Raw genomic sequence first — 26395 nt, 5'->3', positions numbered from 1 at the left:
TTTATGACATAGCCTACTTTGATTGGCTTACCATGTTTATAGGTACCTAGCAAGATGAGAATCTGTAAATAAGCGAAGGCTATCTTACAGTATATCTAGCTGACTAAAACAGTACAATTACAAACAGAAAGCTACTGTTGGTAGACTCGCATTCGCAGAGTTAGGGCAAGCACAACAAAACAACAGCACATCACAAAACCATGAGGAAGATTTAGAAAGAAAGAAAAGTGTTTACATGCTAGAGTAACTGGTAGCAAGATAGTCAGCAACTTTTACTTTAAAACTATATAAAGAGACCCACGAGGGCATTTTGAGTTGACGGTGAAGGTCATTCCATGACCAAGGGCCAAAGTAAAGTAGTTGTCTCTTATTGGCCTTATTATCTGCCACTTTAAAACACACCTCTAACTCTAACCCCAATAGGTAGATACACTACTAAGGCAGACAGGTAATGGATAAAAGCATTTTTTAGGACATATAATAAAGTACATTCACTGACTTCTCATATTTGTAGTCAGTTGTAAATTAGCTAAGTTAATTAGCTACCTGATCACTTGCTAGCTAGTAGCTATATAGCAAGATTCCTAAATGTAGAGGAGCCCTGTTTTGCATCGAAACCATTTACCAGTACTCCTTATTTCCACTTTAATGGCATTCTGTCCGACTTCTACGAAAAGTTATATGTGCAGTGTGAAACGACAGCAGTCCATCCAGCCATGTTGTGGCCAGGCTAATGCTCCTATCACTGTCGCCGTAGCAGGATGACTTATTCATGCACACCGAATAATGCTCAGCCATAACGCGGCCCGAGAGTGCTCGCGTCTCACATGTCACTCTTAATGGCCCGTCTGCGGCTCATCCATCAATCCTGCCTTTGCTCACTTTCTCCTGTCTCATCGGCAGTTTGACTTTGTGGAGCTGCTGGATGGCCGGCGACTCCTGGTCCGCAGCCCCCCCGGACTGGAGGGGCCTGCCGCCCTACAGCGGAGCCTGACTCCCATCGCGACTCACGACACGGGCTTCATCCAGCACATGGAGTCCGGCATCTGGCACCTGGCTGTCTACAACGACGGGAAAGACATAGAAACTGTGTCTTTTCTCACCACTGCCATAGGTGAGCACCCTCGGACAGCCTAGAAATACAAGTGATTGTATACAATGGGTCTTTATTAGGCCCACAGAGGAAATTCTAGAGGTCAGCGTCATAAAAACTAAATGCACAGGTAATGTTTCAATAGCCATATGAGTATTTCTTCTTAGCAGGCAGTTTTTGTGAAAGAGCATTTCACTTGCTTGAAGCATTTATTTTCTTAAAAATCTGAAAGGGAGATTCTATGACTGGCTACGAGTAATTTTGGCTTAAAATAAGAAATATGATCATTCCATAGGTGCCTCTAGTATAAATACTGCATAAGACAGTGGTGGGAGTTTGAAGGCTAGCTATGCTTTGTTGTTCTAAGATATCTTGCCAAGTCCAATTTTCATTTTATATTGTCAAATCATTTTGATAAAATTAATTAATATTTGTGTCTTTGGAGCGCTTGCTCCCGCATCAAGTATGCAATTTCACAACCAAGTTTCTAACCTTTTTTAACTGACTCTCAAAATATGTCAATTAGAAGGCCTTTCTGAATCGTGATGTACCAATGCAGGTAATTTACAGAATAGTGCCCCTACTTCAAGTTTGTCCACTCATGAATTGTCAGCTAGGCCAGGTCGAGCTTACACCATTTTCAAATGATGGACAGACGACACTCTATTAAACACTCTCATGTTAAAGCCAAACGCAAATCAGCACTTTGAATTTTATTGGATACACAGATTGCAGTTGGCAAACACCTTCTGATAAAAATATAGTTTTGTTGCAACCCTCTACTTAGCTCCATCCTCGGTCGTCATTACACCGAATGCCATACTCGGCGATGGCCCAGGAGTAGAGGGGTGTGGGGTCAGCAGCGTCTCATTTGCACGAGACATAATTGATCATTCGCATGTTTCATCAGATTTCAAAAGATGAAGAAACTGCAGCTTTATCAAGTTAGATCTGGCAAAAACTACAAAATCAGGACATGAGCGCTTTCCTGCCATGCTCATGAGGAGGTCATAACATCCTCATTAGTGTGAGTGTCTCATGAGCCAATCAGGATGTCCAGCCAATTGAGTGTAAAGTTTTCACTCCTGCCACGTGTTGTTGTTTTTTTCCATCCCAATTTGCTCCAATTTTGCCTTCTCTCATACCTCTTTGTTAGAACTTAGCGCAAGCATTATCAAGCAAGGTGTGGAGGTTGAGGAGTGGGGTTAGGAGGTGTCAGGTTTCACTACTATGGCTGCTGGGAACTCTCCTCACATAGTCTTTAATTAAAAACTCCTGGGTCGGTGCGACAGGGGTCACGCCAAGAACAGGATCGATGTCGATCTGTTCGCATTCAAACCCCCCGAACACCTCCGCCCTCCCCGGCCCCCACCTGCTCTGCCAACTGCAGCTGCAATTCAATGTTTATGCTATGATATGACACATGGGGCAAGACAGGCCGGCGTGTTTACTTTGGTTATTTCTTCTTGACAGGGGAGTGCATGATGGTTCCCCCCGGTCACCGAGCAGGGAAAGCTTGTGCCGAAAAAGGCCCGACGAAGGGGGATGCGGACGGGTTGGGTGGGGGTTGAGGCGGAGGGGGCTGTTAGTGGATTGGGCGGGATTATTCAGAGTTGTGCCTCTGTAGGTTGGTTTGCATTGGAACACTTCTGCTCACAGGAGGGCCTCTTTTGGAAAATGGGTCACCCGTTAAGTGCCCTTCAGCGGAAATTGAATCCCACCAACTGGCTGAGCCGCAGAGGCTCGTTGTTGACCTTTAAACAGGGACGCTCAGGTAGAGGAATGTGGGAGATCAAAAAAAGTGGCATTTTGAGGTCCCATATTGTACGCATTCATGAGTTTTACAGGCATACCTTATTCCAATTTTTTTCGGTAGGCCTACAGACGTACAGTATAACCCGCCTGGCGCTTTAGCCACACATCTACTCCATAAACAAACAGTGCAGCTCAGCCTGTGGCTACTTGACGTGCATGGATAGCAATATGCTTTTGCCATCAAAGTTGTTGGTGCATTTGAAATAGCATCATGCCAATGTTTTTGTAAAAAGACAAATAGTGATGTTGCCCTTGTTCTGCGAGCATAGCAAAGAAGCAACCTGAGTAGCGAAAGTGCTAAGGTCATTTGACTAGGGGGTTACCTGGATTCAGATACTCTTTCTGATGAGAAAAGGTTAAATGCTAACATGTTGCGCTAACATATAGCTACCTGTGTTGCAAAAGCACAAAAGCAAATCCGTAAGGATCATAGGGAGGTGTAGAGTTAATGCTATAATGCTATCCGGTTACTGTTTAAGGTGTCTGCATCATTCGTTTCATTAAAAAAAGACAAACCTAGCAAGATAACAAGCGGAAAAATCGCTAAAGCAGATCAATGAAGTCAAAGATCAAAAGATCTTGCCTTGTACTCGGGTACTATTTATAATGGGTATTGATTAAATGTGAACATGCTAAGAGTCGGTACGCTAACACATAGTAACTAGAATAAAGAAAGCACTAATCGAATTGATAACGATTTTACGCCTTGCCCAAATTTTGGTTCTACTGTTATTGCTACACTAACATATGCAAAATAGCAACCTGACGAGCGAAAGCGCTAATATCCTGCCGGGTCATTCATAAATGAGGTTGAAAAAAACACAGTGTATGTATAATATTATTTAAAAAAATGTCTGTAATAAAATAATACATTCTCATTTTCAATGTATAATCCATTTCATTATAATGAATTACCGGTAAGTAATTATTTGATAAAATAAATAGAAATATGAGGTACTGTTTATTATACTAAACTTATTTTCCCCAAAAATATATTATTCTACAATCAATTATTTATTGATGTAAAAATAAATAAATACACATAAAATCTATTTTTAAGTGTATGAAAACGTCTAAATGAGCCAATTGCACCAAATATAACTGGACTCTTAATATAAGTGCTTGTTGGATCAGATTAAAGAATGAAGCACACCAGATGTGACCCAAGGGCCCACTCTAGGTCTAGAGCAGTGTTTTTCAATTTTTACTGAGCTAGGGTACATATTTTGCAATGGAAAACTCTGACAGTACAACATCAGACAAAAATGTCACAAAAATTATGCATAAACTCATGATGATGTACGGTGTCTTCTGGAAGATCATTTAATTGTTCTGCCTGTCACTATACTTCACTGGCATAGATAGATCAACTCATTTTGGCCGCTTGTATCTGGGATCTTGTTCTTTCAGTCACGACCCACAGCTCGTGACCATAGGCGAGGGTAGGAACGTAGATTGGCCGGTAAATCGAGAGCTTCGCCTTTCGGCTCACCTCCTTCTCCACCACCACAGACCGGTACAGGGTCTGCATCACAGCAGACACTGCACCTATCCTCCTGTCAATCTCACGCTCCATCCTACCCTCACTCGTGAACAAGACCCCGATATACTTGAACTCCTCCACTTGGGAGACGATCTTATCCCCGACCTGGAGAGGGAACGCCACCATTTTCTGACTGAGGACCATGGTCTCAGATTTGGAGGTGCTGATTTTCATCCCAACCGCTTCGCACTCGGCTGTAAACCAGTGAGGGTTTGAGATCACGGCTTGAAGAGTCCAGCAGTACCACATCATCTGCAAAAAGCAGAGCAATACTGGACCCCTTCGACCCTCCGCTGAGCGATATTTGAAACGAAACGACAAAACTCACCACACGGACTAACCACATGGTAGTTTCACTGCGCATTGGGAGCCTCCATGCTCCATGTCCATCTGGACTAAATACATCTCCTTTCAGGACTCTGAAGCTGAAACAGGCGTCCGTCATTGACAGATAGATAGACCGGTCCGTAACATAGGCGGAACGCCCAGCTCTGCAAATAATAGCTTTGTGTTCAATTGAGACAAGCTCATCGTTTCAGTACAGCCTTTAATTTTGTGACAGTTTTTTGGGGGATGGTGTCCTGCAAGCAGAGGGGGGTAATCCAGGTCCAGAAAGTAAAAACCCTGCCACAGTTTGGCTTTAGCAACAGGTGCTTCTAATCACCTGAGCAGGTTTTTTTACGATCTGGACCTTGATTACCCAGCTCTGCCTGCAAGATTTTATAATGTAAAATTAAGTGCCCCAGGTTGAAGGGTTAAGTGGGGTGGGGGTCCCTGTCCTTAATGTAGGATTGCCCTCATCACTCGTGGCTCCGGTGGCCATGCGAAAATGTGTACCGGTGACTGTTCTGAATCACAGCCCTCTGGAGCGTGAAGCCATTTGTCCTGGCTGCCTGGTGCCTGACACAGATCCCAGTGCAGGTTTGGGAGATGGCGGAGGGGCGGTGGGAGTGGGGGTCGTCTCCTCCTCGCCATCATTCAGATGTGCCCGTTGTCCTCTGGAGCACGCGGGGAAAGGAAAAGGTGCTGATTAAACTAGCACGCCGCGCCGCTGGACTGCGGGGACTCGCACAATAGTTTGCTCTCCCCGATACGCAGGCTAATGAATTTCAATGAAGATCCCTGCTTGAATTTGTGATTTATGCCAGGGGCCGACGTTGAGCGTGTGGCTAAGAGATATTCATGGCCGCTCGCCGGGGAAAACACAAGGCGGGCATAACGTGTCGCGCGCTGATGTGTATTCAACACGGAGGCGCATGGGTTCATGGTCAGTCAATTAAACGTGACAGTGACTGTTCAGAATTATGTTATAATATATAAATAGCTGGGATGGGCCAAAGGCTTAATTCTAGTGCCTGACAAATGTATTGGGACACATGCGGACTCCACCTGCTGACAGGCTTTTGGATACATTTGTAAGGTCAGGGCGATTTCCAGAGCGGTGCATTTTACACAAATTTCCTGGTTCGTTTTATTATCGTCTTTGGCCTACAGCCGAGGTAACCTCCCGCCATTTTTTTTACAAAAAGTATATTATTACAAGAATGAAGTCATATTCAAAATGTATACTTTTCAAGAATAAAGGGCCATTTTTAAGGACTATATATTCTATTTATATAAGAAAAAAAGGTGTACATTGGACCCCTCTATCTTTGCAGTTTAACTTTTGGTATTTGCATTGCATCTAGGCAGTGGGGAGTAAAAAAAAAAAACAACTGCAATTATAATGGTGTGCCAGTTGGATATGATTCTTGCTACCTGTTGGTCATTCGAGTGAGGGCAAGCTCAGCTCTGCCTCAGAGAGATCATCCAATCATCATGCAGAAACCGAAAGTCCGGGCCTGCCCACTGCTCCTTATACCCCCCCCCCCCCAGAGATACTGGGCGTCAGATTGGCTGGATAAAGCCCAACATTTAACCAATGAGCGCCCAGTTTCACACAGTGGAACAACCCACTTTAGAAGCAGTAAACGCGTAAACGCAGGGGGGGGCGTAGGGCTTTTAGAGCACGCTGAGCTTCACTTGCATTCACAGAGCAATCATCACTGCATGATACATGGGGTGTGATGCAATTCAAGGATGAGCATTTTAAAATGTAGCAATTTGATTAAGTGGAATTACGATTTGATTCAATATGGTTCGGTTACAGCTTTTGTCATACACATGAAAAAGCTCTCCAAAGCCCAAACTGTCCAAGTTCATCAAACTCAAAGAAACAACAAATAACCAGCAACGCCAGACTGATTTATACATGGCGTACATCTCTCTTAAAAGACAATTCGATATGATTCTCGATATACAGTTTATAATACGATTCAAGGATGCACCTATTTTAAAATCTAGCTATTCGATTTGGTCCTTCAAATCAATATCGCTTTTCTCAATTGAATTGGTTTTCGTTCCACCCCTAATATGCAATTTTTTTCCGATGTGAAAGGTGTGCTCAATAAAGGTTGAGAAACACTGCCTTAAAGTATCTCAAGACAGCTGACATGCTCCGACCGCAAAGGTATACATCAGGATGGTGAAGTGGTATCACTGTGTGGTATCGGAGCATTTTTAGGATGATGAGTTCTGTAAAGACCCCTAGACTCAACCCTGATTGAGTGATAAAAAGGGTGCGTCGCAATACTCGTTTCCATATTATGTATGTTATTTTGGGGGGGAGTTTTATGTTCAAGCCAAGTAGCTCCCCTGCATAATTGCACCCTTGGGAGACATTTGGTACGGCGTGCAAGCCTCGCATCCCGCACCTCATTTTCCTACTGTCATCCAGTACCATTACACGCACACGCACACACACGCGCACAGGCACACACCAGCTCACAGCTAAAGAAAGCCAAACCTCCCACTACACTGATGTTCTTTCCGGACTTTGCCGCAATGATAGAGCGCCGCAGGAAAGTCCTCCCATGCTCCCCTGATCTATAAGTCAGCCCGTGACGAGCCCGCGGCGGCGCTCGTCGAGTCTTGCCATCCCCCTCTTTGTCTCTCCTCGCCTCGCATCTTCACCGATGATTGACTCTCTCGAGGAAAGGCAAACGCAATCCAGAGCTTGTATTTCGGAGCTCTTTGTGATAGAGAATGGGGTTCTTTTGTTTGCCAAAGAGTTGCGTTCAGGAGCGAGATGGGAGGATTTTTTTCTTTTTCCAGCGTCATTAATCCCGATGAGTGGCGCCTAGTTGTTTAGTCGTCTTCATTACTTTGACAATTAAGTTGATGTACTTAGATGGAGCAACCGAGGAAGTGCATCATCACAATGGCAGCTTGATCGATGTCATAAAAAAAAGATATGTCAGGCATTTGTCCAAATATCCATTTGCATATTTTAAGACTGTGTTAAATTAATAAAACATAGCACAAGCATAAAGGGATGCACTGCTGTAACAGAATTATTTATTGTTGACTAGAAACATTGTCAGTGTGAATTCCCATTAATCACAGATTTTTTTTATTTTTTTTTTCATGGTAGAACATACATATATGCGTGCATAATAATCACATTTGGTTAAAAACGTCCAACCTATGTAGGATTGCGCAATGTTTGATTTTGCTACGGAAATATAAGTAAATACGCAAATGTAAATGAATTATATGAAATAATATAAAAATGATGAAGATGATGATGACGATGAATTCATATGTATGCCTTTACAAATTGGTTTGTTTCAAGATGGTTTGTTTCAAATATTGGCTAATTCATTTGAAATATATAAATACATTATTAATTAAATGTAATTAATAAGAACAGAAATGTACATGAATAGAATTCATTTTATCAGTCCATTATTTTTTAATAATGGAATCTATTTGTTTTTCTCATCATTAAAGTTCTTTCTAATCATATTCAGTTTGCAGCTGGGTTTGGAGACTAGCTATCAAGTTAATTCAAATCATACATACTAAATACAATTACATTTTAAAAAAGCTATTTAAAAGCATAACATTGGTCAACAGCACATTTTGATCAGAGATTGCTTTATCCCAGGGGGCACCGTGACATTAATTTGATGTTGAAGATTGGTGAAGATTTTGATCTTATGGTTGTAAAAAGGTCCAACCAAAGGATCAATCTCAAATACAATTACTGCATCATACATTGCTAATCAATATCTTTGACATCAAAACAACATTGCTGCACAAAACTTGACATCAAATTGATATTGATTTGATGTCTGGAAACAATTGATGTCATGTTGATTTACGTTTTTAACTAAATCATGATGACAGTTTGATATCAGTGTGTGATGACATGTTGATGTTCAATTGACATCAGATATGCCCACTGGGATCAGTCCCTAAACATTTTTCTAGCACATTAGGTTTTTGAGATTTAAAAAAAAAAAAATTGTTTTTGAAGTGTCACTTATAACAGATTGCGCAATACAGATTTTACTACGCGTCGTAATTTCAGCTGTTGCGGAAGCCGATGATGAAAACCTGATGCGCTAGAGGAAAAAAAACGAGGGCAGATTTGGAGTCAGAATCAATCAACAAATCCCAAAAATCATCTAGAATAGTTGACTTGCATCTTTGATTTAAAAAAAAAAAGTAAACATTTGCTGCAGTGTAATTTAAATCATATAATCAGTATTTTTGAATAAACAAAATAACATCTACACAAATGAACACATTTATATAATCATAATTATTTTTATATTTATATAATCATAATTATTTTTATTAGTAACTAAAACCTTAAGGTAAAGTTTGATTAATTTGTTATTTTGTTAGAAGGCGTGCATTCCACTTAAGGTACGGTATTACAAACCTCTCTTAGCGATGTAGTTCTACACCACTGCAAAATAAAACTCAATGATGTGGTTAGCAACGTCACTTCTGTTTGTTCATGAGCATTCCCCTTAAATGTGTTGTGTTCACATATTTTTGGGAGACTTAATTAACTCTGCAGGCCTACCGTTTAGTGCATGGAAAGCAAATTGCAGGAAAAACGACCCAGTGAAACTGTTCATTCAGCTGGAAGTTGGGCTCGTCACTGGCATTAGCGGCGCAGATAATAATCAAGTCTGAGAGAACGAGGGGGAATGTTGCACTGCCATTACGGTTGAAAATACCTCCTTGATTGTTGTTTTCTCTTTGCCCCGCTTCAGATTCCGTCGACGAGTGCCCCAGCAGCTGCTTCGGGAACGGCGACTGCGTGGCCGGAACGTGCCGCTGCTTCCTGGGATTCAAAGGCCCCGACTGTGGCCGAGGTAAGTTTGGCAGACCCCTTGTTGCGCCCATTTTACCATCCTAGCACATGCTGTTTTTAATCACTGGTTAGTGTCGAGCTTAGCTAGTAATCACAACATTTATACACATTCACAAGCAAAAGATTTCAAGACATTTAAAAGCAAAGGAAAATAAATATAAACTAGCTTTCTGAAATTACTGATTTAAAAAAAAAAAAGCTTAATAGACCTTAAAAGCATCGTTTTTTAACATGGATTTCAAGGCATTTGTATTTGGCTGACTTCATTTCTGTTCCATTTGTGTGCAGCTAAATGCCGGTTCACCATGTTTGCTTTGAAACCTGGGCTTCACTAATTGAACTGAATTTTCAGATTTTCAGAGCCCTACCGGGTTTATATTCAGTTAGTACTTCCTTAATGTATTCAGGACCCAAACCATTCAGTGATTTATAGACCCAAAGCAGAATTTTAAAATCTATTGTACAGCTGGCTGGGAGCCAGTTTAAAGCAAAGAAAACTCAACGCTCAATAGTGTTCTTTTAAGAAAGCACAGCAAAATATGGATGAAAATAATACGCAGACTGTTTTGGGACCATTTAAAATATGTGATTGTGAATATGTGAATAGAGTGAAATCACACAGGTACACATTTTGAGTGCCAAGTGACTAATATGCAAATTTATTGCGACCGAGCAAGATTGTTTGACTCCTGACTTGTGTGAAATTTAATGGGACTTGATTTGATGTGCTTGATTTTTGCCATGATGGTTTCAGACTTGAAGGTTAAGACACGAGACGTATAACGTTTACAATTTTCATATGACAGGGACATTTAATGATACCTTAGCGCTCGTGTTTGATTACCATTCTTTCCCTACCGCCAGTGCTCTTACTAAAGTAATATGTCACAAATAAAAGACACTAATGATGCTATTCACGCAGGGTTTGTATACTAATTACAAATAATGACATTGATATGTATATAACATCCAAAAATCTTGTTGGCATCTATTCCAAATGCAGATTGTTTAAGGGAGACATACTGTATTATGCATTTTCCCATTTCCCAGGCGTCTTAATAAAATGTTTCTGGCGTTCTTCATCAGCACTTTATCACCGAGCCACCGGATCACATTTGTCAATTTAGTGTTGTGTACATCGCCAAACACAAATACAGACACATTTTCTGAAACAAGCAGTTCACAAAAACTTAACTTGGTTGTTTAATTTCACACTTGATGGGTGGGCATGCGGTCCAGATGGTCTATTTGTATATAAGTAATTAAAAAGCCACTTTCCTATATGTCCGCTTTAAGATGGTCCAAAATTCACAGTTCACTTGAGGCTAAATCGCCGAGACACTATTTGATGCTAACATGTCCTAATGGACTGTCTGGTCTCTTTCCCAGCCGCCTGTCCGGTGCTGTGCAGCGGCAACGGTCAATACCTGAAAGGTCGCTGCATGTGTCACAGTGGCTGGAAGGGCTCCGAGTGCGACGTGCCCACCAACCAGTGCGTGGACGTCACGTGCAGTCACCACGGCACTTGCATCGTGGGCACATGCATCTGCAACCCGGGCTACAAAGGAGAGAACTGCGAGGAAGGCAAGATACATTCAATGAAATATCAATCGAGACTCTGGAGTAAAGCAGTCATGTCAGCTAACATTAGCGTGGTTGGTTATTTTCAGAATTTCTATCCATGGATCACAACAAGATTTTCTTGGATTCACTTCTCGCTATAGAGACAAATTTGATCAAATAGAAGACTACGGGTAGAAAGAAAACAGACCAAAGTAACAAAGTGGAGACTATTATTTAGTAATGAAATAACTTGAGCTAACGTAAGAGGTGATGTTTATTTTCAGAATTTCTAGCCTTGAAGGAGAACATGTGTCTCCTGTATTTACCACTTATTATAAGGTGACACATTGTATCCAAGAGGAGCCTGAAGGCAGCAGGAAAGCAGACCAATGCAGCAAAATGGGGACTACGAGTGTCCATTTCTCCAGAAAATCTATCCATATAAATCTGATGCATTATTGTTATTATTATTATTATTATTATTATTATTATTATTATTTTTGTTATTATTATTGCGCGCAACAAGCCATCACATCAACATGACGTCGGTCAATGCAAGTTATGCCATGATCATGTTTTGAAAAAGATGGATTTTTTGGAAGAGGTTATTGTTGCAAATTCCTTATCATTGATGTTTTTTTTTTTGTGTGGTTGCATTGTTAGGTGCAGAATTTCATTTTACATAAGGCACCTTGTTGGGAAACAAAAGGTCTTCAGGAAGATGCACCCGAAGTGTGAACTTCACGGCAGTTATCTTCTTTTTTTCGTTAAAGCCTGTCTGCATTTGTGATTGAGATATCAGGCACAACAATCCGAGGCAGTAAAAAGCAGACAGAGCGAGTCATTCTCTATTATTACAGCGTTTGTGCTTTGTGTATTTTTTGTCAGGCACCTTGTTGGGCTTCTACAGGTCCCCAGGTAGATGGACCCAAAGCGTGGCCTTCACGGCAGTTATTGTTTTCTTATTACATTAAAACCTGTCCGCATTTGTGATTGAGATATCAGGCAGAGAGATCCCAAGCAGTATAAAGAAGACAGAGTGAGTCATTGTCTATTATTGCTACATTTGTGCTTTGTGTGTTTTACATCAGGCACCTTTGTAGGACAGCTAAGGCCTTGGAAAGACAGTGGTTTCGTTTGCAGCAATTATCTCTTTTATTTTAATCATTGTTTTCGTTGACACAGTAATTATTGTATTATTATTTTATGCGACATAAACAAAATGTATTTAGTTAGCTTTTTTTCTTAACGGTAAGTGAAATGCATCTTTTCCGCTCTGTCAGTTTCGGTGTGCCATCAGTGGGCCAGCACGGCAATGTCGGCAGTTGACACAAAGTATTAAAGATAAAAAAAATACTGAAAAATACAGCAAAATGTTACAGGAACAAGGGGTTTATTGTGTCATGTGACTCTAGCGGCTTGGGTGAAAATGACTTTTTATTTTTTATGACAAAAAAGTTACATACTCCTTCGTCCTTACTTTAAGTAATGTATGTTTATTTTCTAAATTTGAATGAGTGGCTCTTCTATTTCTTAGAATGTCATCTGCTATATTAGACACATTTTATCCAAGAGGAGACTGAGCAAAAAACAGAGTACTGCAGAAAAATGGACACTGGGGCGTGTAATACTACGGAATAAACCGAATTGTCAATGAACACGGTCGAAGCTCAAAGAGAGTTACAGTCATCCCCAGTAGCAACTGGGACTGACAGCCTATAAGTGATGGCTATAAGGCATCGCATTAATAACAAAACAGTCTGTGTATTGTGTTGCAAGTCGGGCACAGCGTCTGATGTGAATCCGGCGGGAGCTCCACCGTGGATACGGCCCGAGCAGATAAGAGTGAGGCGGCCATTGTGTTTGTCAGCTCTTGAAGGCTCTCATTTCAAGATGAAAAATGGCACTGGGGGGTTTGATAAATGGGGGTGCGCCTCATCCATAGGCCCCCCATTCTATTTCGGGTTGGCGTGTCAGCGGTTAGTGGCGACGGGGAATGCGGGCGAGAGCGGCCTTTCACATTTTTACCTTTCTTCGCCGCGACCTTCAGCCGCCCGTGATTAATTGCCAGGAGAGCTTCTTGTCAGTTAGTCCTCTGATCCTCGCACCTGGCCCACAAACCATCTGGCAAGAAGCGAGAGATGCTGTTTGTCGTACTATGGTGGCCTTTGTGTCCAGTTTATGTCATTCTAAATGGGGGCACTGCTGACGTCGCACATGCGCCGTTGTCCGTTTGCCATCTGGGTTCGGCCTTCAGGTATTGTTTAACTGGACAAAGTATTGCCTAATAATGTGATTGAAGTGAACACACTCTCAGAAGAGGGGGGGCACACTCCTAATGTGTTTTTGTTCCAGCCTTGTGGGAATTGCAGTGGCTGAAACCACACCACGTGCTTTAAACACGTTTTTTGAAACACACTTTTTTTTTTATAAATGTATTTGAACACAATAAAATAATGTAAGCATGAAAATGTCCCCCAAAAAAATTATGATAATGGCTTTCAAAATCAAACGATTTGTTTCCTAGTTTAACTCTTAAAGTATCCTTGTTCGCAATGGCTGAAAATTCAAAAAACAGAAGCTCTTCACATAAGCTTCCACTTTGCTGAATTACTGCATCTCACACACACACACACACACATTTTCACATCAGAGACATCGCAATCGAGCCAACGTTCATCTGCTGGAGTTTGTCCGACCGAAATCAATGAAGCGGGACATTGCCGTGTCTGTGCTGCTTCCTGTAATCAGATAATTACAGTGGATCCAAAAACTTTATAAACCCCTGTTGAAATGTCAGGGTTTTTGCAGGATTCTGATAGAAAGCAAACTAATGTCAGGAAAACCCTACTAGAACATCTGAACTTTATTTGGGAATAATCAGAAGCACGTTAAATAGGTGCAGGTGTGTTTCAGCTGTGTGCTAACTCCCATTCAACACGAATTTGAATTTGATTTGTTATTTTTGAACACAGCCACACCCCCGGTCATGAGAGGGTGTGCACACTTGTGCAACCACATCTCAGTTGTTTATTTTTACTTCCCCTCCCGAAAAGATTTCATTTATGAATCACATTAATGGTGGAAAACGGTTTGGAATGATACATATGTATTGGTCTCATTTTTCAACACTACAGAAACCTGGTAGGGGTTTGGACTTTCTATGGCCATTGTAGGTGTGTTTTTTTTTTTTGTTTTTTTTTTTGGCACCCTTAAATGGGGCTAAGATCTGACACATTATGGTTGTGGTAGGTACATTTGGTACTGTGAGAGGTGAACTGAAGAATTATTTCTTTTGTCAGTGGACTGCCTGGACCCAACATGTTCTGGCCGAGGCGTGTGCGTCCAGGGCGAGTGCCACTGCTTTGTAGGCTGGGGCGGGCAGGGATGTGACAGCCCCAGGGCCTCGTGCATGGACCAGTGCTCCGGACACGGCACCTTCCTTGCTGACACGGGCACGTGCAGCTGCGACACCAACTGGACGGGCCATGACTGCTCCACAGGTGAGTGTGGCAAAAACTACTTCAGTTGTCTTTCAGCATTTTGAAGCGAATAAGCACTGACAAAGACGTATACTTGAACAACGTCCCTCCAAAAATATTGGAACAGTAAGGACAATTTCTTGATGCTTGCTGTCGATTGAAAACAATGGCGATTTCCAGACATCTGCATCTGGATCTGAGAATTTAGGAGATAGCACCCTTTGTTTCATATGAGCAAAAGTATTCAAGCAGGTGTTTGATAGTTTTGCTATGCATGTCAATTACATTGACTTTTCTCAAAGTCGTAAAGTTTTATTTGACTTTTTTGTTGTAATGCATTTAAAAAGCGGCAGTGCAAATTAATGGATTTTACATGTGCAGATGCCAGATTATAGCCGTCAGATAATTTCCATCTGTAGTCCCTTGGCAGGTTGATATAAAATTTTGAAAACAAATCCATATAAAAAAAAAATAGGGTAAGAAAATGGTTGTCATTTTTATAAACTAGTAAACTTATGTTTTCGGGAATTGAGCCATGTTGTTTTTTTTCATCTCCTGGGACAACTCTCTCCTTCACTTCATGTGGTCCAAGGGGCCGCCTTTACCTACTTATAGGCCCAGCGGCTAACCATCAAATATAGGCCCCCACTCCCCAACTCTAAAGTCCCTATCCCACTTAGGGCGAAAATTTCCAACTGTTGGCAAAGGTAGAAAAATGCACGTTCACATCAGGGTTCGTTCAAGGTCGCAAATGTTCACCAAACTGTCGCCAGACGATCGTCAGATGTTTGCCTGTACTTTTCTTGTCGCAAGGGAATTTTGAACAAGTTTAAAATTTCCTTGCGACAAGAAAAAATCGCTAAAACTGTTGGCGTACGACTGGCAAACGTTTTGCGGACGTTTGCGACATTGAACAAACCCCGGGCAAACTCTGACGTGAACGCAACACGCTGCCTTCGAAAACACTCGCCGTTGTTCGCCGCTCAGTGGGATATGGGCTTATCTGTGATACTCAACTCATTTTTTAACCTTGACAAACAGATCAGCAGGCATATTCATGCATTTCATAAATTTTAACAAATAGCCAACAAATCAAAAGGTTCATACACTATACTTTTCATAAACCAATAGTGCATTTTCCAATCACTTCTATCTATAAGAAATACATTTTTTTAATGGTATTGCATTAATATAACACGCAACTACACTTAACCAAATTAGCACACAGTGCACTCTTGCGCCTACCATACTTGCTCAGATCACAATAGTATGTAAATAGTATGTGAAAAGTACAAAAACGTACAAAACACGATAGAGATCCGGACAGTGGCATCTCACATCCAGTGCCCGTACAAACAAGACCATTTTAGCAGGGTAGAAAACTTGCTACTAATTTGAGGAAACGGCACACTTAGACAATGGTAGACAGGGAAAAAAAAGATGGGGTGAGCATTCTACAGGACACCAAAAGAAGAACCACCAAAGTCGTCATGCCAACATTCAGGCTGACGTCTCCTCCGGCCTGCGGGTCTCTCTTGCCCTCCTTGCCGGGCTTGCGCAAGGGAACCCCCCCCCCCCCGCCCCCCCCATCCGGTGCGCCCATTCTACAGCGAGGCCGAGATGACCCTGGTCGTACGGGTGTGTGATTGGTCCGCGGATGCCACAATGACATGATTGACTGACAAATAAATAAATGAAAGAATAATGTGGAATTGAATACCTTCCAAATAGGCCCCCTAGAGCGGGCTTTGTAGCGGCAAGTGAATGACAGTGAATGACAGAAAATTCAACAAGTGGCAGAATCATATGAAGCTATTCGATTATACGACTTCTGATTGGCCCTCTCTATAGCCACGCGCTGCACAAAATCACCTGCGGGTTGGTCAACTCATGGCCAGAATGTAAAGAGATTAAAAAAAATAATAATAACTTTATAAAAAAAATATATATATTTTGATAGGCGGCCGATTTCCCTAGGCCCCTGGTAAAGGCAGCCCTGGTGGTCCATGTTTAGTGTACTGACACAATGTCACCAAATAGCAGAGTGACTACTTGTCAGCCTTTTAATTGGCCAACAGTCAAACAGTTGTCATTCAAGAACACCCCGTACAAAATTGAATGTCTGTCTCTATAGGTTGTACATTTTTCAGATTTTTCTTCTGATGTTTTTACAATGATCTATTATGTTTACTGTATGTAAATGTTACCAGTGACATATCAAGTCAAATGTGCCCTTAAATTTCATGTAACCAACACAGCTAACTGTCAAGGTTAGGCAAAAGTTATGAAAAAAATTGTGCTCTATGTTAGTGATGCAACACTGTTGAATTACCGTTTTGCTAGGGACGTTGCTAGAGTCGCCACGGGTTTCATTAAAAATGTGACTTTTCTTCTCTGTATTTAAGGAAAACGTAGATTCCGAGTGCACACTCTGGTGGATTAATTGCTTATTCCAAAGCTATGAATATATGGCGCTATAACAGCAGTGACATTTACATTGTTTCAAAATGCAGGCATCTTATATCGTACATACCAGGGGCATCAATGGGTCTTAAGAACTCAATGTATACAATTAGCCAAGGGCTTTGTAAGGCTAATAAAGCAGCAACAGTTCCGGCTGATGATGTTCTGTCTTAATTAGTGGCGGTAAATAATTCCTTGATGACCAAGAGGAAATAACACGCTGATGAATGGTTGAAGCCACGCTGAAAAACGACGACCGTTTGTGGCGATCATCCGTTAAATCTGCAGGCAGGGAAGGAATAAGATTTAATAATAACAGAGCGTCAGATTTTGTGACGGACGATTTTTAATACCTCGGCCGACAACAACCTTGACATCTCCGGCAACTCATATTAACACTCTTGTGTTCTGCCAGAAGACGTCTTGATTCAATATATTTTAAGAGTAATTGCTAGTTTGCTGAAAAGAAAACAGAAAACATAGATGTGAGGTGTCAGTGGATTTTTGTTCACCCTAGTTTTTTTTTCTAAGTTCTGTAAGCTTCTTGTTGGATGAAAAGTACATTCTAAAAACAGTTAGGTTGTTTCATTTGGGATTTTTTTATGTTGGGTCAAAATTCTGGGTTATTTCTTATCAAGTAACCCAATTGTTGGTTGAAATTAACTATATATTGGGTATTATGCCAGTAATGTTTTATGCCGGGTCAAAAATCAACCTTACAGGCCTATACACAGGTGCCAGATGTGCACTTTAATTAAGTATGACTGCCGGCCATGACAGCCACCGGCATATTCTGTTCATATGTCTACAAACGCAGCATCGTGGTCAAGTCAACGACACTTTTAACATTTGGATATCTTCATTTATCACACCGTTTTGGCAAGTAGTTAACGCACTTTAATCTTTTGAAAATGAGTTGCCTTGTAACTGAGCGTGTGTGTTGGACAGGATCAGTGTGTTAATCGTAAAAAAAAAAAAAAAAGTAGTAGTGCTCGTGTGCATCTCTGAACCAAAGTGAGTACACCGACAAGTGACGTAGTACTGTGTATAGTGTGTCTATTCATCGCACTGTTGTCTATTTGTGCCTATGTGATTTATTTAGCTTCGTCACCGTGGTCTGCGGCGAAACTCTTTGAAGGTGCCGTGTAACTCGAGCCTCCCAAATACGACGCGCGGATGTTGATACTGTATATTCCTTTCTGCATGTTGGTGCCTCGAAAGAACCGTGCTCAAGTACGGTGCACTATAGTTACGTTTGGCCTCTTTGGCACGTCAGGTCTGGCGCGGGTTGGGCAGTGTTCACTTTGTATGGGCGACGCCATTGCATGACTTGCGCAGCTTTAGTCAGCCTCCAGTTATGTTTATTTGAGGTTCAGGGTGTACCCCGCCTGGTGCCCGAAGACAGCTGGGATAGGCTCCAGCAACCCCGTGCCCCGCGTGAGGATAAGGCGGTATAGATAATGGATGAATGGATGGATGAATACATAAAATAGTGGAATAACCCAATTATTTGCATTGTTTTGACCCAAATTTACCCCTAAAATTTGGGTCAAAATGGAATAACCCAATTTGTTGTGTTCACTCAACCCTAAAAGTTGGTTCAAAACCGATTAACCCAATTTTTTGGTTCAAATCGACCCTAGTCTAGGTCGGTCCTTTTTTAACACAGCAATTGGGTGAAATTTAACCCAAAAATAGTTATTTTTGACCTGACTGTTTTTAGCGTATACCTAGTGTTTTTACCTCTGTGGTGGATTTTCTGTTTTTACCCCTGTCTGGTTTTCAAATGTTCCATAAAAAACAAAGCTTTTCATTTTACAGCAAGTAATTTCCCCCACAAATCAACACACGACTATTCCGCGATGGATTAAAGCCCCGCTGTGATGTGCTGATAATCACTACATCGGCCTTCGATTGCTTGCATTCAACAAGCAATTTGTTTTTCCCTGAGATGACAATCTCTGTCCTCAGATGGAAGACTCCTTGGATATTCCAAGCAGTGCCTTAAAGAGGTAATCCGGGGGGTTATTTTGTTGGGGGCGAGTGAAATAGGTAGTGGGCTCTGTAAATGATGATGAGTTTGCGCTTTATCCTTCTTTATCCTGTTTATTGTCAAGTGTTCTGTAATACAACACTAAGCTTGCTGCCATACAGGACGACAAACAGTCTGCAAGGATGCCTCTCTATAAATTCTACCATCAGTACTCCCTGCCTTAATACTTCTCAGGATTAGATCATGTTGTCGTGTGGCTTTGGAGCAGTCTTAAGCTTCGGCCACAGAATGCACGCTTGTTTACATTTGCTGGCCACAACATACCGTGATCCAATTGGAAAATTAATCTATCAGTATACTTCTCATGTGTGTATGGCAATAACTCTAATATGGTGGCAACAAGATGTTTGAACAATGGCTGACCTTGTGGAGTGTTATCAGTTTTGTCTTTTATGGCCAGTCATTAAACTTGGCCGCCATGCTCCATCAACACGCAATGATAAAAATTCTAATTTTTGGCAGATTATTGTCATCCATCTGTTTCGTATATGCTGTTGAATCTTGGCAGCATTTGGAAAACTCTCTTGGACCAGTGTGTTTAAGAGGACTCCTGGAAATGACAAAAATTGCAACGCCCTCCGACTTGGAGTGAAACTGCAACACATTTTTAAAACAGCCGTTGTGGTATAAAGGTAAACTGCGCGCGGCATTGCTGCAGTGACATTCGTGCGGACGTTGCCCGCGGGAGAAAAAGAAGCCTTAAAGGCTGGATGGATGGCCCTCGCGAAGCTCGCGCTGTGTATCTTTAGTTTGTACAGTATCTTCTTTTTTCCACACTGTCAAATGAACATCGTCGTCTCAGTTTGTGCACCGAGACCCCCAGAGTTGATGCCGAGGTTGCTCTCGGCTGCTCGCTAGCCATATGTGCTAACGAGCTCGCGCAAGATGTTCACTTTCCCCTTTGGCAGCTCTTGCTGAATATCTATCATTATGTGTATATGTTATCTTGATTGGGTGCCAGGGCCACGTTGTTATCACTCGCGATCGTTGTGTGAAGTTGTTGTTTTTTTCAACAAGTGTACAAGTGTACTACAGTGGTCCCTCGCTATATCGCAGTTCATCTTTCGCGGAATCGATACATTGCAGATTTTTTTACAGTGCTATTTTGTATGCTGTTTTTTGCAGCGTGCCAAACCGCATTATGACCAAATTGTCTGCCTGGATTTTTTTACAGTCAATCCAGCATGCTGTTTTTTTACAATGTACCCATCTGCATTGTTCTGTAGACCAATTTGAATGTATCTCCTCCGTGCCATGTCTCGCAAAGCATGCTTTGGCTTACTAAATTTGAATTAATGAGTTAGAAGAGGACACAAGTTTCAATAAAGATAGGAGGATGATCGCTTGGCACCCATGGTGAGATTGGAAATTCAACGACTCGCGCGAGACCTGGGACCCTTTCATGTTTGTTCTTTCAGTTTTCAAATCTAATGGAAGGTGGCATGTTTCTTCGCCTCTCCTCCCCCAAGAGAGAAAAAGAGCCACGTCAGGACAGAGAGAGGAGGAATCGTGACATATATGCGCGAGTCAAAATTGATAATTTCTTATGTTTGCAAATTCATATGTTGTTATTAAAAAATAAAATGTTTTAGTTAAAAGAATTGTGAAAGTGCAAAAAAAAAAAAACAGGTGAGCTGTGATCGGTCATTACCTGAGCCCTGAGACACTGTGATGTCATTTTCAGTTGACAGAAGTGACAAAATGCCCCCCGCCCCCAGAGGTGTCTAAAAACGGATAGATTAACTCCACAAACGCAAAATTTATCAGAATGGCTTGTTTGAACTAGTAGACCTGCATAGAACACATTCTTGGAAAAAATATGTTTGGGTTGACTTCCACTTTAAGAACTGTACCACAATTATCACGCCTGTATTGCATGTGTGAATAAGCTTGTGAATCAGCGGAGCGGAGAGAAGACACAAGTGTAAAAAACAACCTTCTGCGTGCCTGTGGATGGTTTTGTACACGCATAACACATTTTTGAATGCACAAAATAAGCTTTTGTATGTGGTATTTCATTTTACATACACGAGAAACGCTTTTGTACGCGGTAGTTCACATTACATACACGCGAAATACATTTTTGTATGCAGTATTTGACATTACGCTGACGAATTCTGGCATCAATCTAACGCCATACCAATCAAACTGCGTCAGGCAGTCAGCGCGACTACGAAAAAGAACAGTTACAGTATGCCACGCGCCGTTATCTGTGTTTGCTTAAAAATGTCCACATTTCAACCTACAAAACTTCACTTCACAACTTGTGCTGTTTAATGAGTGTAAACAAAGAATTAATTGATTGGTCGTAACCTGTGCCCCGAGTAGTTGTGATGTCATTTTCAGTTGACAGAAGTGACAAAATGGCCGCCCCTGGAGATGGCTAAAAACAAGGAGATTAACTCTTATTCCACAAATGTAATATTTGTCAGAATGCTTTGTTTCAACTAGTGGGTTTCCATCGAATGAAGAAAATATGTTTGGGTTGACTTCCCTTTAAGGCCGTTTCTTCTGCCTGAATTTGCCTTGATTTATGATATCCTGTAATGACCTAATTTATTGCTGATTAATTATTTGTTGGTTAAGTTGTACTGTTTGGCAGTGGCTGAATTTTGTATTTATCTATTTGTCTATTTGACATTCATAATCTGACCAAAAGAATAATAAATCAGAACTTTCAAGTTAATCAGTATTGAGTATTTTTTTTTCACTGAATACTTATTACTTTCACTCAAATAATTGTACGATGGACGACTTTTTTCCTTTCACTTGAGTCATATTATTCTAAAGTGACAGTAATCTTACTTTGGTTACTCTGCCCACTTTTGTTTGTAATCGTTCTAAAAATTGATATCTTTCTTAGCTTTTAACGAAACGATGGCATTTTCTTCCCTCATGGATTCAATATGATTCTTACAAAAGACTTCAGCAGTTGGTGTTGAAGTGAATTATCGCAAAAAAGATGAAGCAACGTGAAGACTAAGTCTGCTGCCATAGGGCCGACACAGTCGGCATCTGTGCTTTTTGTAATGGTCTTATTAGATTTGTATTGTGTGAAAAGGCGGCAGAATTCCTTTCAAATGCCCGTGAGACAAGGTAGCGAAGCGTGGCCGCCTTTCCTCTACAATAACTCCTGGATTTGTCTTCTCTTTCACTCCTGTCACCTCTCACTCTCTCTCTCTCTCTCTCTCTCTCTCTGTGCCCCCCTCTGTCCATCTTTGTTTCCCACAGAGATTTGTGCAGCCGACTGTGGTGGCCACGGGGTTTGCGTGTCAGGCACCTGTCGCTGCGACGACGGCTGGATGGGCGCCGGATGCGACCAAAGGGCGTGTCACCCGCGTTGCAACGAACACGGCACCTGCAAGGACGGCAAGTGCGAGTGCAGTCCCGGCTGGAACGGAGAACACTGCACAATCGGTAGGACGGGCCGATGCTTTTTTTGTGGTGTCTTCAAAGAGGTTTTGCCTGTGAAGCGGTGGGCGCGACGGGGAGGGTCCTTTTGGAGATGAGACGGGGGCAGGGGTTGTGGCGTCCGGCGGGTGGGTGGGGAGGAAGCATGCTTAATTGAATTTGTGCAACTCAGTAAAGCATGAACGGGTTTACTCAAGGATCCGAGGCTTGCCTTTATGCATTTTAATGTGGGAATGTGCTAAGGTGTCCTTTGAGTTGACTCATCCTCTTCCTCTTTGCTCCTCATTTCTGAACCGCCCAGCACTGTGTGTGTTTGCTCTCCTTTGCACTGCTTGTTCAAGATTTCGTCTGAATACCAACAGCTTTCTTGAAAATCTCATGCTTTTTTTTTTTTGTTGTTGTTCTGCGTTGGAGCGCGATTACAGTTGTCTCTTGTATGCCCCTTTTTCACCTTGTCAACTCATTGTGACACATGATACGCAGCTAGCAATGACCAAAAGACATGCAAAAATACACACAATATACTCTGTAGTCTCCACTGAACTGTCGCACTTTATTTTTTTGCTTTTCAGTCTCTTCTCAAATAAAATTGTTATCCTTAAAAAGGGAGTCAACCCCAAAAATTGTCTTTAAAACAAAATGTTCCATGTAGGCCCACTTGCTGAATGAAACATTGACTTCTGATTAATGCATTTGTAGAATATGAGTTTAGCAATGAAATCCACCTGTTTTGTCACTTCTTTCGACTGTGAATGACAGCACAGTTGGTCAGGGCTCAGGTAACAACTAATCACAGCTCACCTCTTTTCTGAAGCTGAGTCATGATTGGTCGTTACTTGGGCCTTGAGCAACTGTGATGTCATTTTCTAGTCGCCAGCAAGTGGCAAAATGGCCACCCCCTGAGATGGCTAAACACGGGGGGGATTTTACTGCTTTACTCATATTCCGCAAACACGATATTAATCAGAATTCCATGTTTAGACTAAAACGCGCTTAGAACATATTATTAGAGATAGACCGATTATGTTTTAGGTCAGGACCGATACCGATTATTAGTAGTTAAGGAGGCCAAGAACCAATATTTGGAGCCAATATTCATTCTCAGTATAAGAAAATATTGGGGTCAAAATTTTGAAAAAAATTAAAAATTGTATCTTTGTTGAAACGTCATTAAGCATGTGTTAATTGAAAATTTTTTAGATTTGCATAATTTTTTTAATCATTATTAAACATTTTTGACAGTTGACATCTTTGTAAAATTCTAACAAAGTCATCAGCATGTTTTAAAAAGTTAAATGAAAACTTAAACAATAAATGAACTGAACATTTAAATAAATAGTTCCTTGAAGTTTTAAATTGATTTATTATCAGCCATCAGAATTTTAAAAATATTTGTCAAAATGCCGAATATCGGCGCCAATAATCGGCCCGCCCGATAATCGGTCCATCCCTACATTTTATTGCAAATAACTTTTGGGGGATTGACTTCCCCTTCAAGCCCTTACACTGCACTTAGCGGGTTGCCTTCATCAAACCCATTCATTGTGTATGTGGTGAAGGGTGGTTAAAATGCTCTACTTGAGAACAGCGTCGCCGTCACGTCAGACGAGTCCCTCCAACAGGAGAGAGGCTGGCGCAGAGATTTGTGCTATTTTGGCAGATTTATTTACAGGTAATAGCATGAAGAAATAGGAAGAAGCTTTTACATTACTATGTTCTATACAGCCCCCCTAGTAACTTAGTAACGACCAATCACGGCGCACCTCTTTTCTTAGTCACGTGAGTTTTGCAATCTGAGCCCTTAGGCACTGTGATGTCAATTTTAGTCAGCAGGAAGTGGCAAAATGGCCGCCCCCTGAGATGAATAGAAAGTGATGGAGTTTGCTACTTAATTCATAATCAACAAACACAATATTAATCAAACGGACAAGTTCAGACTAGTGAGGGCACGTAGAACACATTATGGTCAAAAATGTTTTTGACTTGACCTATTTTTTAATACATACAAATGCATTGTCTCAGTTTCACAAGCTTTGGGACGCACAAGAGATGAGGTAGAGTGACATGTTTAAGAAGACATTGTTCCCCGCTTAGCCTGAAATATCCCTCGAAGCGGTCTTAGTGGAACGGTAGCTCATGAACGAGATTAAACTCTCCAAGTTCCGATGAAGCCACTAGTAAAGGATGCACCCATTCCCTTTTCTGCCGTTCATCTCCTCCCCCTCCTTCTTAAAATGAGCACAGCCAATGATTTCTTTCGTAACCATGAAAGATACATCTTGCCGAGGTGTGATCTACTTCTCGTCTAAACCAGCGGCCAAAGTCTCTGTGCTCACTTCCTGGTAGAATGCTATGTCAGCACTTCCAAGTATGGGCACGCTGCGCAAACGGGAGTGCTGTCTTCTTTCCACCTGTTATCTGATGTACAATTTTTTTAGCCAATAATTTCTCACTGTCCAAATTTTACTGCTGTTGAGTTTTTTAATTTTTTTTATTTTTTGCCAGTTCACTTTTCCTGGCATCCAAGCGACCTATTTGCCTTTATGTCTGAGCCGCGTGGTTTGAACCTGGCAGCAAAGAGCCTTTTTTTTCCATTTATTGAATGTATTTGAGTGATGATGATGATGATGATGATGATGATATTGGATATTGTGAGGAGTAACAGGTTTTGAAATGTGACTGGAGCGCAGCAGGACAGGTGTCTTTCCATTTGCTTAGTTGCCCGCTATTTAATGTCAGGCCTGTCAGAAAGACTGAACATCAAGTGCAAGGAGCCATCCAGCCATCTAAATCTGTGGTTCTCTCACTGGGGTTCCCGAGTTGGAACTTGGGGCTCCACAAATTAATTTGCAACAAACTATTTTGTTGTATCTTTTTAAATAATAAGTGAATAACAGCAGGTACAAGGACCAGTGCGCCCCAAAAAAAAAAACATAATTAACCAATTTCTCCTCTCTACTTTAGATTTGATGTGGCACACATGACATCACACAAATCTGACATCTCTGCATGAATAACCATTAATCTTCATCATAATATTAATACTTTATCTCTAAAATAGGAGGTAATTCTCATAAGATTGGATTGCAGCTTTTTTTTTCAGAACAAAATATGCTGTTGAAAAAGTTCATTTGTTCTCCTAAAATTAAAGCAGAAGTCAACCCCAAAATTTTCTTTGCAAGAATATGTTCTATGCTTTCAGATCCTTTAAAATGTTCTCTCCCAAAAATAGGCATCTTTTTAATTCCTATTGCATTCAAGCGGACGCATGACAATGATGTTTAATGAGTGTTCAGATTATGAGGGGATCTTGAAAAAATGTCTCTCCTGTAAAGGGTTGCTGGACCCAAAATCTTTTAAGAGACTTGCTCTGAATCACAGTTCAGTTTGATTTGCGTCATTCTCTAAGCTAATCAATTAATGGCCCATTTGTTATCGTGATTTCAAATATATTCTTAACTGCTGTTGAAAATATTTAGTGGCGTGTGTGCTAACTTATCAGGAGCCAACAGAAGTTGTGTTTCTGTTTCATGTCTCAAAGAAAACTCTGGGAGAGCCCCCGCCGAGGGGGAACAAGTAAACTTTCGATTGCAAAAGTCGATTCCGGAGACTTGTTGGCGGTTTTCTAATTTCCTTGTTTGCTCTCCAACAACTCTTGGGAAGAAGAGTGCACTTATGTTCAGGCCAACTGAAACTCAGGGACGACTGATGAAAGGTGCTCGCTCATCACTGCCCTCAGTTACAAAGTCTCCTGTAACTT

The 26395-nt window shown here is 41.3% G+C and overlaps 1 protein-coding gene across 11 annotated transcripts in view; it reads left to right on the top strand.

The window, feature by feature from the left end:
• The window catches only part of tenm4 (teneurin transmembrane protein 4), a 212835-nt gene that overhangs the window by 98193 nt on the left and 88247 nt on the right, over positions 1-26395 (top strand). For all 11 annotated transcript variants that reach the window (XM_086035405.1, XM_086035407.1, XM_086035403.1 and 8 more), the window contains 5 exons: positions 904-1114; positions 9563-9664; positions 11053-11247; positions 14529-14729; positions 22456-22641. In XM_086035405.1, the coding sequence (XP_085891531.1) occupies positions 904-1114; positions 9563-9664; positions 11053-11247; positions 14529-14729; positions 22456-22641 (895 nt within the window). The remainder of the gene's footprint in view (positions 1-903; positions 1115-9562; positions 9665-11052; positions 11248-14528; positions 14730-22455; positions 22642-26395) is intronic.

Source organism: Filicampus tigris, chromosome 7, assembly GCF_054856515.1.
Source record: "Filicampus tigris isolate MCC_2025a chromosome 7, RoL_Ftig_1.0, whole genome shotgun sequence".
In the NCBI taxonomy this organism is placed as follows: domain Eukaryota; kingdom Metazoa; phylum Chordata; class Actinopteri; order Syngnathiformes; family Syngnathidae; genus Filicampus; species Filicampus tigris.
The sequence above is the reverse complement of the archived record's forward strand: the minus strand, read 5'-3'. Positions and strand labels throughout refer to the sequence as shown.